The sequence below is a fragment of the Microcebus murinus genome, chromosome 12 (genome assembly GCF_040939455.1).
Source record: "Microcebus murinus isolate Inina chromosome 12, M.murinus_Inina_mat1.0, whole genome shotgun sequence".
NCBI lineage: Eukaryota > Metazoa > Chordata > Mammalia > Primates > Cheirogaleidae > Microcebus > Microcebus murinus.
In genome coordinates this window covers 13279080-13303936 of record NC_134115.1, presented here as the reverse complement: position 1 = coordinate 13303936, position 24857 = coordinate 13279080, and the positions used below count along the sequence as shown (strand labels likewise).

Below are 24857 nucleotides of genomic sequence, written 5' to 3'. Positions count from 1 at the left end.
AGAAAATAGAAACCATCAAATGAGGGCCCCTCCTCTCCTTTGGCTCCAAGGGAGGGAGCATTTTCTCCCAGTGGCAGGTCAAGCTTTCTGCATGTCTCTGGTTGCCCACTCGTCTGTCTTTGGGCTCTAGACTAATGCCAAAGTAGCCATAAAATGCCACACACCCTATAGTCCAGCAGTGTATAGTCAGTCGCTAGCCAATGTCATCTCTGTAACCCAGTGAGAATTCCTGACAACAACTTTTGTAATCGCTCCTCCTCCTGATTTGTCCTTTTTTTCTTTAAAAATGTTTTTTTTCCTCTTCCCTGCCTCTTTTCTGGCATTAGTGGCCTCTGTTTCTATCCGCGCAAAAGCACGCTCATGTTTCTCAAGCAAACAAAACCCCACTCTTGATCCCACATATAGCCCCTTTCTCTGCTTCTTTCAGAGTGTCCACCTAAAATAATGAAAAAAGTGGGAATTTAATTTAAAGAGAGTCTGTTTAGACACAAAGGTTGAGGACTGCAGCCTGGGACACACTTCCAGTTTGCCTTGGGGAGTGCTGTGGAGAACACCAAGAGAGGCTCAAGTTTTTAAAGAAAAAAAGGACAAATCAGGAAGGGGAGCGAGTATAAAAGTTGTTGTCAGGAATTCTCACTGGTTTACAGGGATGACGTTGGCGAGCGATTGACTATACACTGCTGGACCATAGGGTGTGTGGCATTTTATGACTACTTTGGGATTAGTTAGTCTAGAGCCCAAATGGCAAGTGGCTTTAAGAGGTAATTATTTAGCTTGAGGGGAGTGATCTGACTGCTGTTTCGTTCCAGTGCCTGATAATTTGAAGGGGCTCACATTCCTCAGATAGAAAATTCTCCCCCCCCCATAATCTCAATTGTCCCAAAGATGTTTTTATGATTGTTTTTAATACTTTAATCAACACCCAATCAAGGCTTATGCAATGCATACTTTATGTCTTTTTAGTTCATTTTAAACTAGAAAAGTCCCCATTCCACTCACCGCCCCCACCCATGATAACTTTTTGAAAAACCTGGGTTATTTGTTTTCTAAATGTCACATATTGTGGATTGTCTGATTTATTTTCTGAAGTCTTAATTAACTTATTTTCCTCTGTCCTCTAACTGAAAGTTACACTGAGAGGCTTGATTCCATTCAGTTTAAACCTTTCTGGCAAGGCTACTTAATAGCTGACCCTGTGAACTTCGCATTGCATCCTGTTGGGGGTCATCGCAATGCTAGTCACATTGGCTGCATTGGAAGGCTTACAGTGGGGATTGCAATAGCATCTGTATGAAATTCAGTTTTAACTGAGGTGAATGGAGAAAAGAGAAATTGAAGTTCAACTCAAAGAATTGTTGACTTTCAAATATATTTTCTTCACTACAATGGTTACTATTTCTTCAAAGATACCTCTAAGATTAAAAGGTTGTGAAAAACATTAAGTTTAAGTCATTATGTTTATTTTAAACCCGTTTCAATTGTTGGTAACATGTATGATCTCCCTGCTATGAAAGATGAAACCGAGTGCAACTCCTATAAGGCTGGTGGCAGGCCCCCTCCTCTCCCTAGGTCAAAAAAGAAAAGGCTCAGGAGACCAGACCCACCAAGGACAAAACCACCAGGCCAGGCCAGCGGAGAGGTGCCACACCCAGATGTCCACCCGGATAAGAAAGTTTCGGCTCCTGGATTCTGCAAATACCGCCAGCCCCTCCTATTTCTCAATGACCACCAAAGGTCGCCCCAGCTCTTCCCGCCAAAAGTCCGTAGCCCGCCCAAACGGTATAAAAGGCTGCAACCTCTTCAAACGGAGGTGACTTCTGGGGTCCCCCTCTCTTGGGGCCCCAGAACCTTGTCTGGGAGCACTAAATAAAGCCACGTTGTTTGGCTCCACTCTTTCTCTCTGTCTGTCTTTTCTTTTCACCGCTGTTGGAAAACTTTACAACTCCTTCCCGCTCTTCTGCCCTCCACATCTTGTTTTATAATGTAGCACACAGTAATTATAAACCCCATCCTTGTCTGAATCTGTTCTATATATTTAAATGGATACTGTAGCCATCAATAGTTCTTTTACCACAATGTCTCCATTGCCAAGTTCATGATTTTGATTTGACTCCCCATTAGTGGCATTCCCTTTTCAGGTTTTTTTATGGAAAATTCATGGCTGCTATTACTATGTTAATTGTGTTGAGCATTCTTTAATAGATTTTTCTGTAGCACCTTGTGCTTTTAGATATGAAGATTCAGTTTAGTTTTTTCCCTTCATGTCAGGGAAACTAATTTCTCTTTTATCTTTGAATCATCTTCTTTCTTTCTTTTTTTAAAAATTAAAATAAAAACTTTAAATTGTAGGGTAGTGGTTTGCTAAGTTGCCCAGGTTGGTTTTGAACCCTGAACTCATGGCCTCTAGTGATCCTCTGTCCTTGGCCTTCCAAAGTCCTGGGATTACATACAGGTGTGAGCCACAGCACTGGCCCATCTTCTTTCTTTATTGAACTGTTTAATGACTCAAGACAGTTATGCAACTTTATTTATGGAATAAAGTTTGATTTAAAGTTATGGGATGTATTAATAATTTTCTGTATTCCAGGCACAGTGATTAGTCCTATATGATATTGTCTGTCTTCTGTATCTATTTATCTTTTAGATTGTCTTTTTTCTCAGCCTGCTGTGATTACCTCAGGTGTTGGTAATTCAATTTTCAACAGTGGCCCTTGATTCCTTGATGTTTCTAAAGGTAATATATTCATGTGGCAGTCATGTTGTTTTGGTCCTCAATTAGTGTTTTCTTAGATTCGTATGCTCATCTCCATTGACTTTTATCAACTCGATTTTAAACTCTTGCCTTATTGATGTCTTATTCTTACTAAGGTATTCTATAGAGTTCCTTCTCTTCCATTTATTATGTTTTCTTCTAGGCCAGGCTCTTTGCCTTATCTTCTGTAAGCCTTTTTTGTTGTTGTTATTGCTTTACTGTTTGTTTATTTATTTATTTTTTGAGACAGAGTCTCACTTTGTTGCCGGGGCTAGAGTGCCATGGCATCAGCCTAGCTCACAGCAACCTCAAACTCCTGGGCTCAAGCAATCCTTCTGCCTCAGCCTCCTGAGTAGCTGGGACTACAGGCATGTGCCACCATGCCTGGCTAATTTTTTCTATATATTTTTAGCTGTCCAATTAATTTGTAGTAGAGACGGGGTCTCGCTCTTGCTCAGGCTGGTCTCGAACTCCTGAGCTCAAACGATCCACCCGCCTCGGCCTCCCAGAGTGCTAGGATTACAGGCGTGAGCCACCGCTCCCGGGCTGTGTTTTACTGTTTGTTTAGACTGTTGTCTTGTTACTTTGCTTAATGGTGCAAGTTTTATTCCCTGAGATGTGTGGGAAGTGCATTGAGGAGTCCTCTTCCCCAGTACACTTGGGGGAAGCAGGCTTAGGCAGAGGGAGAAGTTGGGCTGTAATACAGTCACAATAAAGGCCTGGTCCCAGGAACTCAAACTGGCATGGCTCTGCGGAGTTTTGTCCTGAATTGGGGTGGGGCCCCTGGCTTTTGTACCCCTTTATGGACTGGCAGTTGGACTGCAGACTTCTGTGGGGAAGTGGATGTGCTACTGTCAGGCAGCTTGCTTAAGGGAAGGATCCAGCTGGGGAATGAGCCCTTCCGTCCGGAGGGGGTGTATAGGTGGCACAACCCAGAATCCACTAGAGTTAATTTTATTCTCACGATGGTACTGTCCAGCCATTCATTCTGTTTTCTCTGATGAGGTAATTTTGCTCTTCATTCCCTTCTCTAAACCCTATCCAAGACAGGTGTGTTTCTGACATACAGCCTGAGGACTGAGTTTTTTGATGGTATTTAGCCTTTTTAGTAGCATGAGAGAATGGGAGCCGGCAAAGAGTTGAGCAGTGGATGAGCAGGTGGAGTGATGTGCTGCCTTGTTTAGTATGATGTGAGGTAGGGGGTCCGAATTCCATACCCAAATTACTCAGTGCCATTTGTTGAAAGACCATCTTTCCCCACTGTTTTGCCGTGTCATCTTTGTCATAAATCAAGTGTCCATATATGCATGTGTCTGCCCTGATCTCTGTTCTGTTCCTGTTGGAACACTGTCCCTTGCAGTTCATTGCACATTGTCGTCCTACCGGACTAGCGTTGTGCAAATACCACACAGTCTCATTTATTGTAACTTTGAAATGAATCCTGACGTCCATTAGAGTCATTCCTCCAACTTTGTGCTTTTTTAAGATCATCTTGGGTGATTTTTGCTCTTTATCTTTCTGTTCAGTTTTAGGACCAGCTTGTCAGTTTCCGCAAATTTCTTGCTGGTATTTCTGCTGAGATTGCATTTATTTTATAGATCACTTTGAGGATAATGGACCTCACTACACTATTGTATTTCCAACCCATGACCTTTATTTAGGTCTGCTTTAATGTTTTTAATATCAATTTATAATATTCCATATAGAAGTCTTTTTTGCAAATCTTTGATTGGATTTGTTCCTGGGTATGTTATTAAAAAATAATAGTATAATGAATTATCATGTAGCCGTCACCAATTTTGAACAACCTTTTTTGCATTTGTTTTCCTCTGCCACTCACTCCCACCATCTCCAGATTATTTTGAAGCAAATTAAAAATATACCATCATGTGCATTTCAAGAATAATGGCTCCTTTATTAAAAAAAAAAAACCCAAAACTATTTCATAGCTGAAAAAGTAATAATGTTTCCTTACTATCATAAAATACCCAGTTAGTGTTATTTAATGTATTTTTTGGCGCTGTTATCAATGATGGCTTTAAAATTTTCATTTTCTTTGTTTCTTTCTGGTATATAGATATGTAACTGATTTAAAAATATATATTCATCTTGTATTCAGTGACCTTTCTAAAGTTATTAATTTTAATAATTTATCAACAGATTATTTTGTTTTTTCTGCATACACAATCATGTTGTCTATCAATATAATGACAATCTGTCTCAAGGGACGATAGAAAATTACTAAGTTTAGCAACAATCTGTTGAAAAAATGAAAAAAATGAACAGATAAAAAGTGAACAAATTTGATAAGTTTTCATTGTCTAAGACTTTAATAACTCCTGTCATATATTATGTACTATCTTTAAATTTTTATATATTTCTAAAATGATGTGTTATTCTATGTTCTTTATAGTTTCCCCTCACCAATTGTCCTTGGAATTGGACAGGTAAGTGAAAAAATTAAATTAACCTCTTTAATTAGTCATCAGTGTACATGAGACATTTTAAGTGCTTTTGTTTAAGACTGTGGTTTACAAATTTATTCAGCTGGCAGAGGACCAGCAGATCGTAGTACTGTTGGCGACACAACATAAAATATTGTCTATATAAAATATATATATATAATATAATTTAGGAACAGTTGTATTTGTGGGAAAAACAGCTACTTAACTATAAGCTTATATTAATTGAATTAATTACTCTAAAGCCAGGGACCACAAGACACAAAGCCTCCAAGGCCTGATGAGTAACAAATGAGTGGGTCGAGGTCCAGGGTGGAAGAGGAAGAATACTAGTCCTACTGAAAGTGTGCACCAGATGCTTAGCTTAAGCCATTGTGCCTGTGGGAAAAGGTTTGGGGAGATGAGATGGGACCCTCCATGCCCTTATTATCAGAGTTTGGGAGGTATTTCAAGGGAAAGAAGAAATTTGAACTTTTACATTAAATTTCCAAATTCGTGAATGCTGGCAACTGATTCAAATTTTTACAAAACTCCATATGGGCCAAACAAGACATGTTTGCAGTTTGCTGCCTGCAGGTTGTGATTTTTTGCTCTCAAGTACGAAGATGAGCTTGGATAAGTTTCAAACTCAGCTCATTTGGCTGTTTCTGAAATCCCCCTTTAATATTAATGTGTGGTGCATTTATTTGTTTGGGGGTATGCTGCTGATTTCCAGACAAGCAGTAACACGCATCAAGGGCTTTTTGGTTTTGCTTTAATTTATAGGGGGGAAAGCTTAAAATTAACAGAAAATTGTACCTGTTAACTAAATTTTTAATTGTGAATCTGGAAAAGTCCATCGTTTATATTAACATTATTAACATTATTCTGGATAAATGTTTTGCTAATAAGTAACTCTTTGGAACATCATTTTAGGAAGAAAAAATTACAATGAGAAACCAATGTTTCCTTATAATAAAAAAATTATGTTTCAACATAAAAATATGTAGCCAAAAAGCACTTTTGAAAAAGATCAGTGAGTATATGATAATGGACTCTTTGTAATACCCAACTCAAATAAATTCACTGTTCTTTAATGCATTGGTTTATACTCAATTAAAGTAAAGCCTTTCTGATTTGCAATTTGTTGATGGAAGAGGCCAGTCAGATTTGATTTTAAAAGTCTGAATTACATTTATTTTAAATGTGTTAGTGTATTTCTCTAAGAATTATAAAGAGGCATAAATACAAAGTACAATTGTAATTCAGGATCAACTTGACTTACATAAATCTACCATAAGATTTAGGATTATAATCATGTTGAAGGAACTCTTAAATTTTTGCATCCTAATATGGAGAAAATTGAGTAAGTTCTAAAACTCGCCTAGGAAGCTGCTATCAATTTTTTTTTTTTTTTTATTTTGGCCAAGTGTGGTGCTGTAATCCCAGTGCTTTGGGAGGGAGAGATGAGAGGATCACTTGAGGCCAAGAGTTCGAGACTAATCTGGACAACACAGTGAGACCCTATCTCTACAAAAAATCTGAAAAATTAGCCAGGTGTGGTGGTGCATGATTGTAGTCATAGCTACTCAGGAAGCTGAGTTGGTAGGATGGCTTCATGCCAGGAGTTTGAGGTTACAGTAAGGGTGAGCTGTGATCTTGCCACTGCACTCCAGACTAGATGACAGAGCAAGAGCCTGTCTCTAAAAACAAGCAAAAAAAAGTGTGTTTTTGTGTGGAGTTTCTTCTTTTAAAATTGTTCTCTCACCTTTATGGGGGAAGGTGACCATATGCTTAGGACGTGGATATTACTTTCCACGGTCCAGGGTCAATGTGTGGCCTCACTAACTGTCTTCACTCTAGTCACTGTCAGGGACACCATTCCTTTTCTCCCTCTGTCACTGTTCCTGGAGCCCCTTGAGATAATGTGTATGTGTGTGACTCTATTTGATGTTATGCTTTTTACCTGTAGTTTTGATGGAATCCATACAATGGCAAGAAGAACAATTTTAATATTCTAAGATATAGTTATTTTTTCTGGGACCTAGAAAATGGATTTTTTTTTGTATTTCTTTTTGATAAATCTATTTTTTTTCTGATGATGTCCTTGAAACTGAAGCAATCTTTCAAGACATTTTCCCTGAAATTTCTCTCTCCCCTTTTCTCTAGATGGCAGCCACCATAATGATACTGTATGTGTCCAAGCTAAATAAAATAATCCATTTCCCTGATTTTGACAAGAAAATCCCTGTAAAGGTATGTATGTGATGAAAAGTAGATATAGCTGTGATAGAGTTACAAATTGGTTTTAGAGTATAGGTCCATTTCTGTACACACTGCCTGCTTGCACTGGGTAGAAACTTCTTAATAAAGATTGTATGTCAGGCCGGGTGCAGTGGCTCACACCTATAATCCTAGCACTCTGGGAGGCCGAGGCGGGAGGATTGCTCGAGGTCAGGAGTTCGAAACCAGCCTGAGCAAGAGCGAGACCCCATCTCTACCATAAATAGAAAGAAATTAATTGGCCAACTGATATATATATAGAAAAAATTGGCCGGGCATGGTGGTGTATGCCTGCAGTCCCAGCTACTCGGGAGGCTGAGGCAGAAGGATTGCTGGAGCCCAGGAGTTTGAGGTTGCTGTGAGCTAGGCTGACGCCACAGCTCTCACTCTAGCCTGAACAACAAAGCGAGACTCTGTCTCAAAAAAAAAAAAAAAAAAGATTGCGTGCCATTCAGTTGTCCATTTATGTAACGCAGTCATAGTAAAAGTACATGCTTAACAATTGACATTAAATAAATACTATTCAGAAATGAAATGACAAAACTGTGAATTAGGGACTGGCAAACATTTTTGGTGAAGGGCCAGACCATCTCTGTCGCAGCTATTCAGCTCTGCCACCGTAGCGTGAAAGCAGCCCTACGTGACACATAAGTGAATCGGCATAGTTGTGTTCCAGTGAAACTTTGTTTACACAAACAAGAGCTAGGCTGGATTTGGCCCTTGGATCCCAGTTTGCTGGTCCTTGTTTTCAGTTTTCATTTTTAGTTTGGATTGATAAAAGCTGTAAGTAGAATGAAGAATGCAATTTTATGTACATAGAAAGACAATGTTTTCCATCATAGAACTAGAAACATAAACTCCGCCATGCTTTCCTGGGAGTGTAGAATGGAATCAACTTTTATTGAAGAGTTACTTGGTGCCAGATGTCAGGGCAGACACTTAATTCTTAGACGGATGCCATACAACAGGTGGTGTTACATGGATTATGATGGCGCTTGGGTTTAAACCAGACTGTCAATTCCTTGAGGGTGAGAACCCCACATGGCTTGTTCACTGCTATTTCTTTAATGTCTGGAAAAACGCTGGCATCTAGCACTGGATTATTTATCAGACAGACCAAATAAACACATGCTTACAGCATTAATAATCAGGGCTATCCACAAAGAAAGAAAAATAAAATTTGATGTATATGAAAGATATCAACCTAATCATTATGGGAGAAAATCAGAATATTGCTGGACTTGATTACATTTATTTTATAATATAGTATAATTTTTTAACCATTTTAATAAAAATTGTGAAATCTGATCTATACATAGAGGAAAAGGCATCGTACCTGAATGTGTAGTTGAATGAATAATTACCCTTGTATACCATTACTTAGGTCATGAAATGGGGTCACAAAGTCTTCCTTACCCACTCTTCTAACTTTTAAAACAATAATTCTCTTTTTTTCTTTGTAATTTTTCTAAATTTGGATGCATCCATAAATTCTATAGTTTAATTTTACCTGATTTTGAACTTTATATGAAGGGAATCAAACTCTATATATTCCTTTGCATAATGCTTCTTTCACTTAATATTATTATGGTAAGATTCGTCTACATTGTGTGTAGTTGTATTCTTTTATTTTCTTTGTGTATATATATATTGCAGTTTACTTACCTGTTTTACTGTTTGTGGTAATTTGGGTTGTTCCCAGTTTAGAGGCCAGAAAAATAAAAAGCACTATTCCTGTAGTTAACTTATAGCTTGGTCCTGGTGCACATGTGTTAGTCAGGGCTGCCATAACCAGGTACTACCACAAGCTGGGTGGCTTAAACAGCAGAAATGTATTTTCTCACAGTTCTGGAGGCTGGAAGTTTCAGATCAAAGTGCTAGCAACGTCAATTTCTGGTGAGGCTGCCTTCTTGCCATGTCCTCATATGGCTGTTCTTCCATGTTTATGCACTCCTGATGTCTCTTTTTCTTCTTCTAAGGACACCAGTCCTATCGGATGAGGGCCCCACCCTTATGACCTCATTTAACCTCAGTTACCTCCTTTAAGGCCCTATCTCCAAATGCAGTCACATTGGGGGTTAGAGCTTCAGGATATGAATCTGGGGGAGGGACACGATTCAGTCCATAACCGCACATACACATGGGTGAGGGAGTCCATGGAGGAGTGGAACTGCTGGCTCCTAGGGTATGCATAGCTTCAACTTTGGTAAGTAATGTCAGACTGTTCTTCAAAGTGGTTGTACCTAGTCACACTCCTGACAAAAGTGCGCAAAAGTCCCTGTTGCTTTACATTCTTGCCAATCCTAGGTGTGCCGGTCATTTTCAATGTTCCTAATTGGGTGGATGTGTAGTAAGCCCCTTATGGGCTTTAATTTGCATTTCCTTGATTACTGATGAGGTTGAGCACCTTTTCGTTTTTTAGTGCCTATTTGGATATTCTCTTTTGTGAAATGTCATCATTTTTATATGTGAAGGAAAAAGCTTATTGGAGTTCTAACCAAATCTTTTTTCTTTTTTTAATTGAAGCTGTTTCCTCTGCCTCTCCTCTACGTTGGAAACCACATAAGTGGATTATCAAGCACGAGTAAATTAAGGTAGAGTGCAGGATATTGGCTGGTGGGAGCTTCCTTACCCACGTGCTGCTAATGGTACAAAGACCAAGTATGATTTTTCAAATCAAAGTACATATAGATGGCTATAATAGTAATTTAACACATTGACTGCTACACTAGAAATAAAAGATTTTCCTTGGGGCCACAGTGTTTTATTATGAAAATGGAATAAAAACTTTAAAAACAAAGAGATATTTTCTAATTTAATGAAAAATTTTTTATTGTTTTCTGTGCATGAGTTATATGCAACTTGAAAAATAGTTCTCACGGCTCCTAAGGTAAAGAGATGTATGAGTCACATATTCAAAACTAGCGTGAGTTAAATACAACTCACATGGCAGTTAATGTGTTAATTAACATAAGTTTAATTTGCCAGTGTTTTTAGGAATGTTATAAAGCTTATATGTTTTCTTATATTGAAGTCTGAATATAGAATATGAGATCTGTGGTCATCATGGTAGAGAAGGTATGATTTATCTAGATTCGTTTTTATGAATATAGTTCTGTGTAACTTTTGGTTTCATACCAGTTTTATAAAACCAAGGACATTCTGTCAGGTTTGGTGTAGGTTAAGTTTGGTTCTGGGAAAAATAAATGACAGACATTTTCAAGTGTGTGCTGTCTACTTCTGGAACTTGCATCTGCATTTATTTCAGGGCCCTTTGCTTATAGGGCACATAATGGCTTATCCTTCTTTGAATGATATTAAATTGATCACGTCTACTTTTAATGATTTTAAGGGTCAATCTGGTCCCTTCCTTACAAAGTTCCCCATCAGTTTTTCCCCTAATGCTTTTAGTGGCCATTAGTGATCATTGTGAGAGCCACTATTTATTTGCAAGTTGCAAAATGCTGACCTTCCACACTTATGTTCTAAACTTTTTCAATAAAGACAAATTTTCACCATTTTGTAGAGGAAAGGCAGGATAAAAGTTTTATTTATAAATGTTCAGACTAATAAATGAGTGTCCTGTCACCTTCAGTGGTGGTTAGTAAGGGTTGTTTTTTATTTGTCTTTGTTTTTTCCTATCATTATGAACCTATAGATTTTTATTTATTTGATACAAGCTCCTTTATTAAATATGGGTTTTGCAAATATTTTCTCTCACTCCGTGGCTCATCTTTTCATTGACTTAACCCAGTCTTTCACAGAGCAGAAGTTTTTCATTTTAGTGAAGTTCCACAGTCAGTGCTGTTCTTTCATGGATCGTGCTTTTGGTGTCATCTTTGAAACTCATCACCAAACCTTATCATCATTATTAGTATGTTTTTTAGAGACAGGGTGTTGCTTTGTCACCCAGGCTGGAGTGCAGTGGCCTGATCATACACAGTTCACTGCAGCCTCCATCTCTCCCACCTCAGCCTCCCTACTGCTGGGACTGCAGGCACATGCCACCACAGCTGGCCTTATAGTTTGTGTTGTACCTTTAGGTCTGTGATCCAATTTCAGTTAATTTTTGTGACCAGTATAAGGTCTGTGTCTAGATTCAGTCTTTTTACACATGGATGTCCAGTTTTGAGCACAATTAGTTTAAAACATTATCCTTTCTTCATTGAATTGCCTTTGCTTTTTTTGTCAAAGATCAGTCAACTGTATTTGTGTGGGTCTATTTCTGGGCTGTTGGTTCTCTTTCATTCATGTATCTGTCTCATTTACTTGATATGTTTCAATTCATTAAGGAAATACTTCTTTTGATGCTCAAATCGTCCCAGCTCAGGCCAGTTTTATACCGAAGGCTGTGTCTCCCTGGTAAAAAAGAAAGAGAAAAAAACCTTTATTAAAAAGACAGATAACAACAAATATGGCAAGGATGTATAGAATTTATAATCCTTATACATTGCTGGTAGGGATGTAAAGAAGCCTTGTTGGAAAACAGCTCAGCAATTCCTCTTTATGTACTGGATACGGTTCCCTCATTATGTATCTGAATTGCAAAATTTTATCCTAGTCTGTGAGATGTCTTTTCACTCTCTCTTTTCTTTCTTTTCTTTGAGACAGAGTCTCGCTTTGTTGCCCAGGCTAGAGTGAGTGCCGTGGCATCAGCCTAGCTCACAGCAACCTCAAACTCCTGGGCTCAAGCAATTCTGGGACTACAGGCATGCACCACCATGCCCGGCTAATTTTTTCCTATATACATTAGTTGGCCAATTAATTTCTTTCTATTTATAGTAGAGAGGGGATCTCGCTCTTGCTCTGGCTGGTTTCGAACTCCTGACCTCGAGCAATCTGCCCACCTCGGCCTCTCAGAGTGCTAGGATTATAGGCTTGAGCCACCGCGCCCGGCCATCTTTTCACTCTCTTAATAGTGTGTTCTTTGAGGCACCAAAGTTTTAAACTTTAAAAATTTAAATAAGAATTAGGGTAAAATATACATAACATAAAATTTACCATTTTAACCATTTATACCTATACAATTCAGTAGCATTACATATATTCACAACATTGTGCAGCCATCAGCACGAAGCATGGTGGTGAAAAAGTTTCCAGAACTTTTTCACCATCCCAGACAGAAACCCTATACCCATTAAACAATAACTTCTCATTCTCCTTAGCGTCTGGTGGAATTGCTATTCCACTTTCTGTGTCTATGAATTTGCCTACTCTAGATGTCTCATACAGGTAGAATCATACAATATTTCTCCTTTTTGTCTGGCTTATTCACTTACCATATGTTTTCAAAGTTTATCCATATTGTAGCATGCATCAGAATTTCATTCCTTTTTAAGGCTGAATAATGTTCCTTGTGTGTGTGTGTGTGTGTATACATCTATATATATACACACATATATATACATCTATATATATACATATCATATACATGATATATATATATATATCACATTTTGTTATCCTTTTATAAAAGTTTTTAATTTTGAGGGAGTCTAATTTATCTATTTTTTTCTTTTGTTGCCTGTGCTTTTGGGTGTTTTACATAAGACTTTGCCTAGCTTAAGGTCACAAAGATTTGCTCCTATGGTTTCTTCTAAGAGTTTTATAGTTTTATTTTTTTTTGTTTTTTTTTTGAGACAGAGTCTCGCTTGTTGCCCAGGCTAGAGTGAGTGCCGTGGCATCAGCCTAGCTCACAGCAACCTCAAACTCCTGGGCTCAAGCGATCCTACTGCCTCAGCCTCCCGAGTAGCTGGGACTACAGGCACTCGCCACCATGCCCAGATAATTTTATATATATATATCAGTTGGCCAATTAATTTCTTTCTGTTTTTATAGTAGAGACAGGGTCTCGCTCAGGCTGGTTTTGAACTCCTGACCTTGAGCAATCCGCCCGCCTCGGCCTCCCAGAGTGCTAGGATTACAAGCGTGAGCCACCACGCCCGGCCCGTTTTATAGTTTTAGAACCTATATTTAGGATATAGGATATTGATATATTTGTGTTAATCTTAAAAAAAATTTCTTTTTTAGAGTTGAGGTCTTACCCAGGCTGGAGTACAGTGTCTATTCGTAGGTGTAGATGTACACTACAGCATTGAACTCCTGGCCTCAAGTGATCCTCCCGCCTCAGCCTTTTGAGTAGCTGGGATGATAGGCATGCATCGCTGTGCCTGACTCCTGGTTAATTTTTTATATATGGTGTGAGGCAGGAGTTAAAATTCATTCTTTTGCACATGGAATGTTCAGTTGTCCCAGCACCATTTGTCGAAAAGGGTATTTTTTCCAATTGTATTGTTTTGGCACCCTTGTTGAAAATCATTTGACCATAATTGTTAGGATTTATTTCTTGACACTGTATTTTAGTCCATTGATTATAGATGTGTCCTTAAACCAATAATAGATAGTCTTGATAACCATAGCTTTGGAGTAAGTTTTGAAATTGGGACGTGTAAGTATACCAACTTTGTTCTCTTTTCAGATTGTTTTGGCTTTCTGGTTCCCTTGCATTTCCTTATTTATTTAAAATCAGCTTGTCAATTTCTACACAAACACACACACACATACACACACACACACACACTCACACCAGCTGAGATTTTGATAGGGATTGTGCTGAATCTGTGTCTTAGTCCTTTTGTGTTGTTTTTTTTTTTTTTTTTTTTTTTTTGAGACAGAGTCTCACTTTGTTGCCCAGGCTAGAGTGAGTGCCGTGGCGTCAGCCTGGCTCACAGCAACCTCAATCTCCGGGGCTCAGCGATCCTACTGCCTCAGCCTCCCGAGTAGCTGGGACTACAGGCATGCGCCACCATGCCCGGCTAATTTTTTGTATATATATATTTTAGTTGGTCAATTAATTTATTTCTATTTTTGGTAGAGACGGGGTCTCACTCAGGCTGGTTTCGAACTCCTGACCTTGAGCAATCCGCCCGCCTCGGCCTCCCAAAGTGCTAGGATTACAGGCGTGAGCCACCGCGCCCGGCCCTTTTGTGTTGTTTTAAAGGACTATCCGATGCTGGGTAATTTATAAAGAAAAAAGGAAAAGAGGTTTTATTTGGCTCACGGTTCTGCAGGCTGTACAAGAAGTATAGCACCAGGATCTACTTCTGGTGAGGGCTTTAGGCTGTTTCCACTCATGGCAGAAGGGGAATGGGAGCCTGTGTATACAGAAATTGCATCACATGGTGAGAAGATGTGTGTGTGTGTGTGTGTGTGTGTGTGTTTGAGAGAGAGAGAGACAGAGAGACAGAGAGAGAGACAGACAGACAGAGAGAGAGGAGGTGTCAGGGTATGGGAACTAACAGAGTGAGAATTCACTTGCCCCCACCCCCACCAGAGGGTATTTATCTATTCATGAGGGATCTGACCCCGTGACCCAAACACCTCTCACTAGGCCCACCCTTAACACTGGGGATCAAATTTCAACATGAGGTTTGGAGGCTCACATATCCAAACTATAGCAACCTGTGTGTCTATTTGGACAATCTTTCCATTTTCACATGAAGTCTTCCAATCCATGAACAAACATGGAGTATTTTTCCATTTATTTAGGTCCCCTCTAATTTCTTTTAACAATGTTTTGTCAGTTTCAGCACACAGTCTTATACTTATTTTGTTAAATTTATTCCTAAGAACTTTACTCTTTCTGATGCTATCATAAGTGGAATTGCTTTGTTAATTTCATTTTTGGATTGCTCATTGCTAGTGTATAGAAGTACAGTTGATTTTTATGTATTCATTTTGTTTCCTGTATACTTGCTTGACTCATTTATCAGTTCTAATACTTTTTTAGTGGCTCCCTTAGGACTTTCTCTATATAAGAGCTCTCTATGCAAGTAGAGATAGCTTTATTTATTCCTTCCCAAATTGGATGTTTGTTCATTTGTTTTTTTGCCTAATTGCCCTGTCTAGAGCCTCGGGTACAATGTTGAATAGATGTAGTGATGAGAATGAATATCCTGATGTTGTTCTTGATCTTAGGGGGAAATCATTCAGCTTTTAATTAATACCATTAAGTATTCTTTGTTTTTAAAAGGCATCATCTAAAAATCAGCTTTTTGAACTTCGTTGAAAATATATGACTTTTTCTGTTGTTGCTTGCTTTGAGAAAGATAATTTAAGCAAGTCTCATAAAACATCTTTAAGTGTGGATATAAAGTTCTTGAAAATTCTTTCTTCACCTGCTCTCTGGACACAGTGTCACCGATGATGTGAAGCCCATCCTCAGGTCTCACGGGACAGGACGGGCTTGCCCACTCTCCCTCCCGGTGGTCCCTCTGCCCCTGGCTCTCCTCGCCCAGCTCACTGTCTTCTCAGTCTGTTGGCCGTGTATTGAGCTGTATCCTGGAATCTCTAGGTGTTTACGAGTGGGTGAAAGGTTCTTAAGTATATCTTTTTTAAGGCGATGTGGCCTCATTACATAAAGTTTGGAGGAAAAAAATAGCCCACAGTTTCATCTTTTAATATGCAATTTTACACTTGATTTTAGCCAGAAGGCTGAGAAGTGATTAACATGCAAGTTGAAACACTCATTTAAAGTCTTTTTCCATACACAGAATGTCTCGTTAGAGTCCTAAACTACATTGTTTTGTATCCTTTTTTTAATTTAGTATTTATTTTCCAATAGTCTTTGTATTATGGAATTATGTGTATCATGTTCCCTTAGGTAAATGTGCCATAATTTATTTGACATTGCTTTGTTGTCTGACATTTAGTCTGTTTCTGATTTTTTCCCAAAGATGCCGCAGTGAAAACATTTATGCACCTGTTTTTTTCTTTCTTTTGGATTACTGCCTTAGGATAAGTTTCCCAACAAGAAATAATTAGGTCAAAGGTTAAGACCACTTACTATCATACATAGTCCCAGCTTGATTTGTCAAAAGATGTATTGGTTCACACTGTGAACTAGTTTTAGCACAATCTTTGTAGCAGTTGGATGGTATGGTGTTTTAAGTGGCTGATAAGTGAAAGTGGTAAAATAATTTAATTTTCATTTCTTTTTATTATTTAATGTTTTTTGCTAATGGCACCTGTGAGAATTGAGGTTAATTCCTTATATGTGTTTAATTTGTAAAATTAGTATGCTTAATTAAAAATGTGTTTTTTAAAAAAACCCACCCACACTTGGTTTCTGATGTTATACTTGAATTTTTTCCTGACAGCTTGCCGATGTTCACCGTCCTCAGGAAATTTACCATTCCACTTACTTTGCTCCTGGAAACCATCATACTCGGGTGATTTTTGTTTTTCCTCCAGTCCATGTGTCCCCAGCCCCTACATTATTTTTCCCCAGCAAATTCTCACCATCTAGTCATCTTTCCAAATAGTCAATTTGAATTGCTAGTTGCAATAACTTAAGGACAAATTCACTTAAAAGCCACTGCCTGTTTCTGTGATTCCCTAAGAACTTAATGAGGGATTTTTTACATTGTAATTTTACCTTTGACAAGTAATGCATGTTTGTGGTAGAAAACTGCAAAAAAAGGAAAAAAGAAACCACTCCAAAACAGACGTAAATCTGTTTCCTGAGCCGGATGGAATATACGGTAGTTTTGGAATACAGCAGAAAAATTTCCCATGTGTGCGTACAGGAGTGCAGGATATCAATTCTGAGGCAGCTATTATGATATAACATCAGGATAAATCAATCTTTGTAGTGTTGGTATAAAAATTTCTCATAAGAAGAGTCTCGTATCCAGAACAGTGATTCTTGAATTTGCTGTGAAGATTATTTAGCAATGAATTTTGGTTGATGGTCCAATGTTTTAAGCCCTAGTATTGAATTTTATCTTAAATCTTTTAATGCTCATTATAAGTCCGTGCAACCTAGACCTTTGAGCAAGAGTTCTTCTATATTTTGTCCCAGCATCTCTCTAGTGAGAACACACAAATCAGTTTATAATTAGATTAAGAAAACTAAGAAACAATGTAAATTTAGTCTGACTTAGACACACTTTCAGTGCTTTCTCTACATAAAGCCTTGTCCATTAGGTTTTAGCTATAAAACTGTTAATGTCTATTTTATGTTTTAAATGTCTTTTATATGTTTAAAAATATAACCTATATTTCAAATTTTTCCCTCTCCTCCCCCTCCCCTTTCTTATTTATTTATTTATCACAGGAAGCAGTATTCACTGAACATCATTGTCAGTGTCTTTGCCATCATTCTTGGGGCTTTCATAGCAGCTGGGTAAGACTCTGGACTGTTTCTGCTCAATAACTTCTTTGTGTCTTTGACAATAGGCCCAGCCCTGTCCTCAGTTTTTCATTTTCCATCTGGCTGCAGCCGAATTGGGCATCCAAGAGACAAATCTGTTGAAGTTAGTGGAATCCCCATGTGTTCCTGTGAAAGTCAAACTGGGTCTCCTGTTGGCCAGGACATTTCTGAGAATGTATAGAGAGAGCATTGCAAGATGTTACTAGAACTTTGCTCCACAAAAATCAGCAATTGCTGAATGTTTATCTTCAGTATAAAAATTTTTACTTGAGAAGTTCTTAGGCATTTGATTAATAATAACAGATTTCTAAAGCCCTTGTACGCTGATCTGTTTTAGTATCCCATGATACCTTAGCAGTCGCTGTTTCCAGTGGTAGAATGCTATCACTAAATGCATGGTATGTTTGGAATATGAGCAATACTGGTGCCTGACTACTGCTTTAGTCTTTAATCCACAAGAGCAGGAATGAGGGGCTCCAAGTCTGCATTTGCAAGCGTGTCCTCAGATCGCTGTCTGTTATAACACGGTGGGGATGCATGTGCTCGGTTTCGTTCCCTCAGTCAAAACTAGCTCTGCCTTTCTCAGACGTTTCTCAGCCTCTCTGTGCCCCAGTTTCCTCATCTGTAAAGGTGGCAATAGAAAATACATCTACTTGAGTCAAGGGAAGAAAGAAAAGGTTGGAGGAATTTCAGTTAAACTTGTTTTGTTAACTCATTTTGACCTGAGGATTCTGGATCATGAACTGAGTGTTAAGTGAGAGTGTCCTCTGCAGAGCGGGATGCCTGGACCTTATTCTAGGCTCCGCACTTGCTGGGTGTATAGTCAGGGCAGAGTGGTTTAACCTCCCTGTGCCTTAGTTATTTCAACTGTAAAACAGAGATTAAAATAGCAGCCACCTCACAGGGTCATTTGAGGTATGCCAGGCTTCCTGCTGGGAGTGGGGGTCCAGCAATTATCGAAACGGACAAGAATGCTTCCCCTCGTGGAGCTTCCATTCTAGATGGTGGAGACAGACGATAAGCAAAAGAAATAGGTGAAAAAAATATACTCTAGATGGTGACAGGTATTATTAGCAATGATAATGATGTTTATTATTGTAAATGTATTCAGTCCCTTGTGTAGACCAAGCTTCATTATTATTAATAATGTTTCCATTTCATCCGTACCTCCCTCCTCCCTGTCTTAACGGTGGGCTGAGTTTGTCCCCTTGACGGCTCGTGTCTTTGGTGTCAGCGCTCTGTTTCACGTCTTTGGTACAGTGCCAGCACCACGCTGAACAGCCGCGCTCAGAGCCTGTTTCAGCCGCGAAGACTTTTGCTGGAATGAGATCATATGAGTAAAGGGGCTGACAAGGGAGGGGCTCTGTGAAAGATGCCACAGGAGATAAGGGGATAAGGGGGGGAGCTTTCTTTCTGCCCTCTGAAGGTTCATTAAAGAAGGAACCGAAAGGCCCCGTGGGCCTGTTCATCTATCAGAGTGTTAAGCAAACCAGAGTATTTCAGCGTTCCTTTGGCTTCAACAGAGATGACCAGCTGAAGATCCTGATGAGATTATCAATGGCTTTATTGTTCTAACTTATCAGTGTAATGGCAAAGCCCGTACCCTCAAGTCTGGCTACTGGAAAGATTTATATAAAGTCATATGCGGCCGGGCATGGCGGCTCACACCTGTAATCTTAGCACTCTGGGAGGCCGAGGCGGGAGGATCGCTTGAGCTCAGGAGTTTGGGATCAGCCTGGGCAAGAGTGAAACTCCATCTCTACCGAAAATAGAAAAAATTAGTTGGGTGTGATGCACATGCCTATATTCCCAGCTACTCAGGAGGCGTCGGCAGGAGGATCGCTTGAGCCCAGGAGTTTGACGTTGCAGTAAGCTATGATGATGCCACTGCACTCTACTCCGGTTGACCGAGTGAGACTCTGTCTCAAAAGAAAAATAAAAATAAAAATAAGGGACTGAAAAAGGCAGATTAATTGGAGAAAGTGACATACAATTTATCTTTTTTCTTCAATATATCAAGATGGTTATTTTTCAATTTTTTTTATTTCAGCATATTATGGGGGCACAAATGTTAAGGTTACGCATATTGCTCATGCCCCCCACCCCCCCTCGAGTAAGAGCTTCAAGTGTGACCATCCTCCAGACGTTGCACATCTCACTCATTATGTTTGTATATACCCATCATCTCCTCCCCCCTCCCCCCCACCTGACACCCAATAAATATTTTTCCTATATGTCCACTTAGGTGTTGATCCATTAATACCAATTTACTGGTGAGTCCATGTGGTGCTTGTTTTTCCATTCTTGAGATACTTCACTTAGTAGAATGGGTTCCAGCTCTATCCATGAAAATACAATAGGTGCTATATCACCATTGTTTCTTAAAGCTGAGTAGTACTCCGTGGTTTACATATACCACATTTTATTAATCTACTCATGAATTGATGGGCACTTGGGTTGTTTCCACAACTTTGCAATTGTAAATTGTGCTGCTATAAACATTCGAGTGCAGGTGTCCTTTTCATAAAGTGACTTTTGATCTTTTGGGTAGATGCCCAGTAGTGGAATTGCTGGATCAAATAGTAGATCTACTTGTATTGCTTTAAGGTATCTCCATATTGCTTTCCACAGAGGTTGAACTAGTTAGCAATCCCACCAGCAGTGTCAGAGTGTTCCTCTCTCTCCACATTCATGCCAACATTTATTATTTGGGAACTTTTTGATAAAGGCCATTCTCATTGGAGTTAAGTGATATCTCATTGTGGTTTTGATTTGCATTTCCCTGATGATTAGAGATGTTGAGCATTTTTTCATATGTTTGTTGGCCATTATTCTGTCTTCTTTTGAGAAGTTTCTGTTCATGTCCTTTGCCCATTTTTTGATAGGGCTGTTTGATTTTTCCTTGCTGATTTTTCTGACTTCTAAATAGATTCTAGTTGTCAGCCCTTTATTGGATGTGTAGCTTGTGAAAATTTTCTCCCATTCTGTGGGTTGTCTATTTGCTCTCTTGACAGTTTCTTTTGGCTGTGCAGAAGCTTTTTAGTTTGATCAGGTACCATTTGTTTACTTTTGTTGCTGCTGTGATTGCCTTTGGGGTCTTCTTCATAAATTCTTTGCCTAGGCCAATGTCTAGAAGAGTATTTCCAACATTTTCGTCTAGAATTCTAATAGTTTCACACCTAAAGTTCAAGTCTGTTACCCAGCGTGAGTTGATTTTTGTGAGAGGTGAAAGGTGTAGGTCCTGTTTCAGTATTCTACATGTGGCTATCCAGTTTAAGCACCATTTATTGAATAAGGATTCTTTTCTCCAGTGTATATTTTTGTCTGCTTTGTCGAAGATTAGTTGGGTATATGAGGATGGTTTTATATCTAGGTTCACTGTTCTGTTCCACTGGTCAATGTCCCTGTTCTTGTGCCAATCCCAAGCTGCTCTGATTACTATAGCCTTGTAGTATAGTTTGAAATCTGGTAAATTGATACATCCTATATTGTTTTTACTGCCTAGGATTGATTTTTCTATACGGGGTCTTCTCTGGTTCCATATGAAGTGTAAAACTATTTTTTCTATATATGTGAAAAATGATGATGGTATTTTAATAGGAATTGCATTGACTCTGTAGGTCACTTTGGGTAGTATAGACATTTTAACAATGTTGATTCTGCCGACTCATAAGCATGGTATATTCTTCCACCTGTTTACATCCTCTGCTATTTCTTTCTTCAGTGTTTCATAGTTCACCCTGTAGAGGTCTTTTACCTCCTCAGTTAAATATATTCCTAGGTACTTTATTTTCTTTGTTGCTATTTTGAAGGGAATTGAGTCTTTGATTTGGTTCTCACTTGTACTGTTGTTGGTGTATATGAATGCCTCTGATTTCTGTGTAGTGATTTTGTATCCTGAGACTTTACCAAATTCATTTATCAGTTCAAGGAGTCTCTTGGTTGAATCCTTGGGATTTTCTAGGTATAATATCATGTCATCAGCAAAGAGTGAGAGTTTGATCTCTTTTGCTCCCATTTGGATGCTCCTAATTCCACTTTCTTGTCTGATCTCTATAGCAAGGACTTCCAGCACTATGTTGAACAGAAGTGGAGATAGTGGGCAACCTTGTCTAGTTCCAGTTCTAAGTGGGAATGCTTTCAATTTTTCCCAATTCAGTGTGATACTGGCTGTGGGTTTGTCATATATGGCTTGTATCATTTTTAGGTAAGCTCCATCTATGCCTATATTGTTGAGTGTTCTTATCATAAAAGGGTGTTGAATTTTGTCAAATGCGTTTTCTGCATCTATTGAGAGGATCTTATGGTCTTTGTTTTTGCTTCTGTTTATATGATGAATTACATTTATAGATTTGCATATGTTGAACCATCCTTGCATCTCTGGGATGAAGCCCACTTTTGTGATGGATTATTTTCTTGACAAGCACCTGGATTCAATTGGCTAGTATTTTGTTGAGAATTTTTACATCTATATTCATAAGGGATATTGGTCTGTAGTTTTCTTTTTTTGTTGCATCCTTTCGTGGTTTTGGTATCAGGGTTATTTTTGCTTCATAAAATGTGTTGGGGAGAATTCCATCCTTTCGATGTTGTGGAATAATTTCTGCAGGATAGGCACCAGTTCTTCCTTGTAGGTATGGTAAAATTCAGGTGTGAAACCATCTGAGCCAGGACTTTTATTTTTAGGAAGGTTTTTTATTGCTGTTTCAATTTCAGTACTTGATATTGGTCTGCTCAGGAATTCTATTTCTTCCTGGTTGAGCCTAGGGAGGCTGTGTGTTTCTAAGAAATTGTGCATTTCCTCTACATTTTCCAGTTTGTGTGTATAGAGGTTTTTGTAGTATTTATAAATTATATCTTGTATCTCCAGGGCATCAGTTGTGATATCTCCTTTATTGTTCCTGATGGAGCTTATTAGAGATTTTTCTTTTCTGCTTTTCGTTATTCTAGCCAAAGGTATGTCAATTTTGTTTGTTTTTTCAAAGAACCAACTTTTTGTTTTATTAATCTTCCAAATGGTTTCCCTGTTGTAAATTTCATTTAGTTCTGATTTGACCTTAATGATTTCACTTCTTCTGCTGGGTTTGGGGTTGGTCTGTTCTTCTTTTTCCAGCTCTTTGAGACGATTCATTAGGTTGTCTATTTGTGATCTTTTCGACGTTTGGATATAGGTATTTATGGAAATAAACTTTCCTCTTAGGAAAGTTTAGCTTTAGCTGTATCCCACAGGTTTTGGTAACTTATGTCTTCTTTGTCATTTAGTTCAAAGAATCTTTGGATTTCCATCTTGATTTCCTCATTTATGAAGTGATCATTCATCAGAAGGTTGTTTAGTTTCCATGACTCTGTGTAGAAATGAGAACTCCTGTTAGTATTGATTTCTACATTTATTCCATTGTGGTCTGAAAAGATACATGGTATAATTTCTATTTTTTTAAGTTGTTTGAGACGTGATTTATGTCCTAGGATATGGTCAATCTCAGAGAATGACCCATGAGCTGATGAGAAGAATGTATATTCAGTGGTTTTGAGGTAGAATGTCCTGTAAATGTCAGTCCAGCCCATTTGTTCTAGAGTTCTGTTTAAGTCCATTATTTCTTTGTTTATTATCTGTTTGGAGGATCTGTCCTGTGCTGTCAGTGGGGTGTTAAAGTATCTGACTTTTATGTTGTTTTTGTTTATCCATTTCTTTATATCAAGGAGAGTTTGCTTTATGAATCTGGGTGGACCAAGTTTGGGTGCATATATATTTAGAATTGTTATGTCTTGTTGTTGAACTGTACCCTTCACCATTATATAGTGGCCTTCTTTGTCTTTTATTACTTTTGTTGATTTAAAAGCTAAGTTATCTCTAATTAGCACCGCCATGCCAGCTTTCTTTTGGCTTCTGTTTGCTTGAAATATTGTTTTTGACCCCTTTACCTTTAGTCTAACTGTGTCATTGCAGGTTAGATGTGTTTCCTGAAGGCAGCATATACTTGGCTTGTGTTTTTTTATCCATTCAGCCAGCCTATGTCTCTTGAGTGGGGAGTTCAAGCTATTCACTTTTATTGAGATAACTGATAGGTGGGGCAGATTTCTGTTCATTATGTTGGGTTGAAATTTGTTGCTTTGTTTTCTCTCTTGAGCCATTGTGGTATCTGGGCTTTGATATTTAGCTTTCAGTAGATTTACATTTGTGAGTGTTTATTGTGCTGATCCGTGGGTAACACTGTTTTGAGTACTTCTTTAAGGGCTGGTCTTGTCTTTGTGAATTCCCTCAGTTTTTGCTTATCTGAGAATATCTTGATTTCTCCTTCACATACAAAACTTAGCTTTGCAAGGAATAAGATTCTAGGTTGGGCATTATTCTGTTTCAGAAGAGTGAGAATGGGGCCCCAGTCTCTCCTTGTTTGTAAAGTTTCAGTAGAGAAGTCTGGCGTTATTTGGATTGTCTTTCCTTTGTATGTTAATTGCTTCTTTCCACCTTACAACTCATAGAAGGGCCTCTTTAGTTGATATTTTGGTCAGTCTGATGACTTAATGTCGTGACATCTTCCTGTTTGCATTGAAACTCCCAGGGGTCCTCTGAGCTTCTTGAACTTGTATATTGAGATTTTTAGCAAGGCCTCGGAAATTTTCCTCTATTATATCTTCAAATAGCTTGTCCAACCCTTGAGTGTTTTCTTCTTCCCCTTCAGGTAACCCTATGACCCTCACATTAGATTTCTTCACATAATCCCACATCTCTTGTAGGCTTTGCTCTTGTCTCTTGTTTCTCTGCTCTATCTCTGTGACTGATTTATTTAATTGGAAGGTGTTATCTTCAATCTCTGAGATTCTTTTTTCTGTTTGATCTACCCTGTTCTTGAGGCTTTCCACTTTGTTTTGTAGTTCCCTGAATTGATTCTTCTTTTCTAGAAGTTCAGTTAGACTTTTCTTCATTGTTCCAATTTCTTTAGTGAATTTTTTTCCAGGTCCTGGAATCTTTTTGCGTTTTCTTTGTGTTGGTTATCCAGTTGTTTTTACAAGTTGTTGAATTTTCTTACAATCCAAGTTCAAAATTCCTCATCTGTCATTTTGGTGGTCTGATTTGGGTTTGTGTCCCTTTCTAAGGGGCTGGTGCTCTTCTTCTTGGCTGTGCTTTCCGTTTGGTTCTTCATATTTCCAGAGTTCCTTCACTGATTTC

At 38.5% G+C, this 24857-nt stretch overlaps 1 protein-coding gene across 6 annotated transcripts in view; it reads left to right on the top strand.

Moving 5' to 3' along the window:
- SLC35D2 (solute carrier family 35 member D2) overlaps window positions 1-24857 on the top strand; it is a 52622-nt gene that overhangs the window by 5335 nt on the left and 22430 nt on the right. For 2 of the 6 annotated variants that reach the window (XM_012787230.2, XM_076008559.1), the window contains exons 2-6: window positions 5166-5199; window positions 7363-7449; window positions 10003-10070; window positions 16635-16706; window positions 17594-17662. In XM_012787230.2, coding sequence (XP_012642684.1) covers window positions 5166-5199; window positions 7363-7449; window positions 10003-10070; window positions 16635-16706; window positions 17594-17662 — 330 coding nt within the window. Of the gene's footprint in view, window positions 1-1569; window positions 1780-2307; window positions 2735-5165; window positions 5200-7362; window positions 7450-10002; window positions 10071-16634; window positions 16707-17593; window positions 17663-24857 lie in introns of those variants that run through there. The other 4 variants (XM_076008560.1, XM_012787233.2, XM_076008558.1 and 1 more) reach the window with 4 other exon arrangements.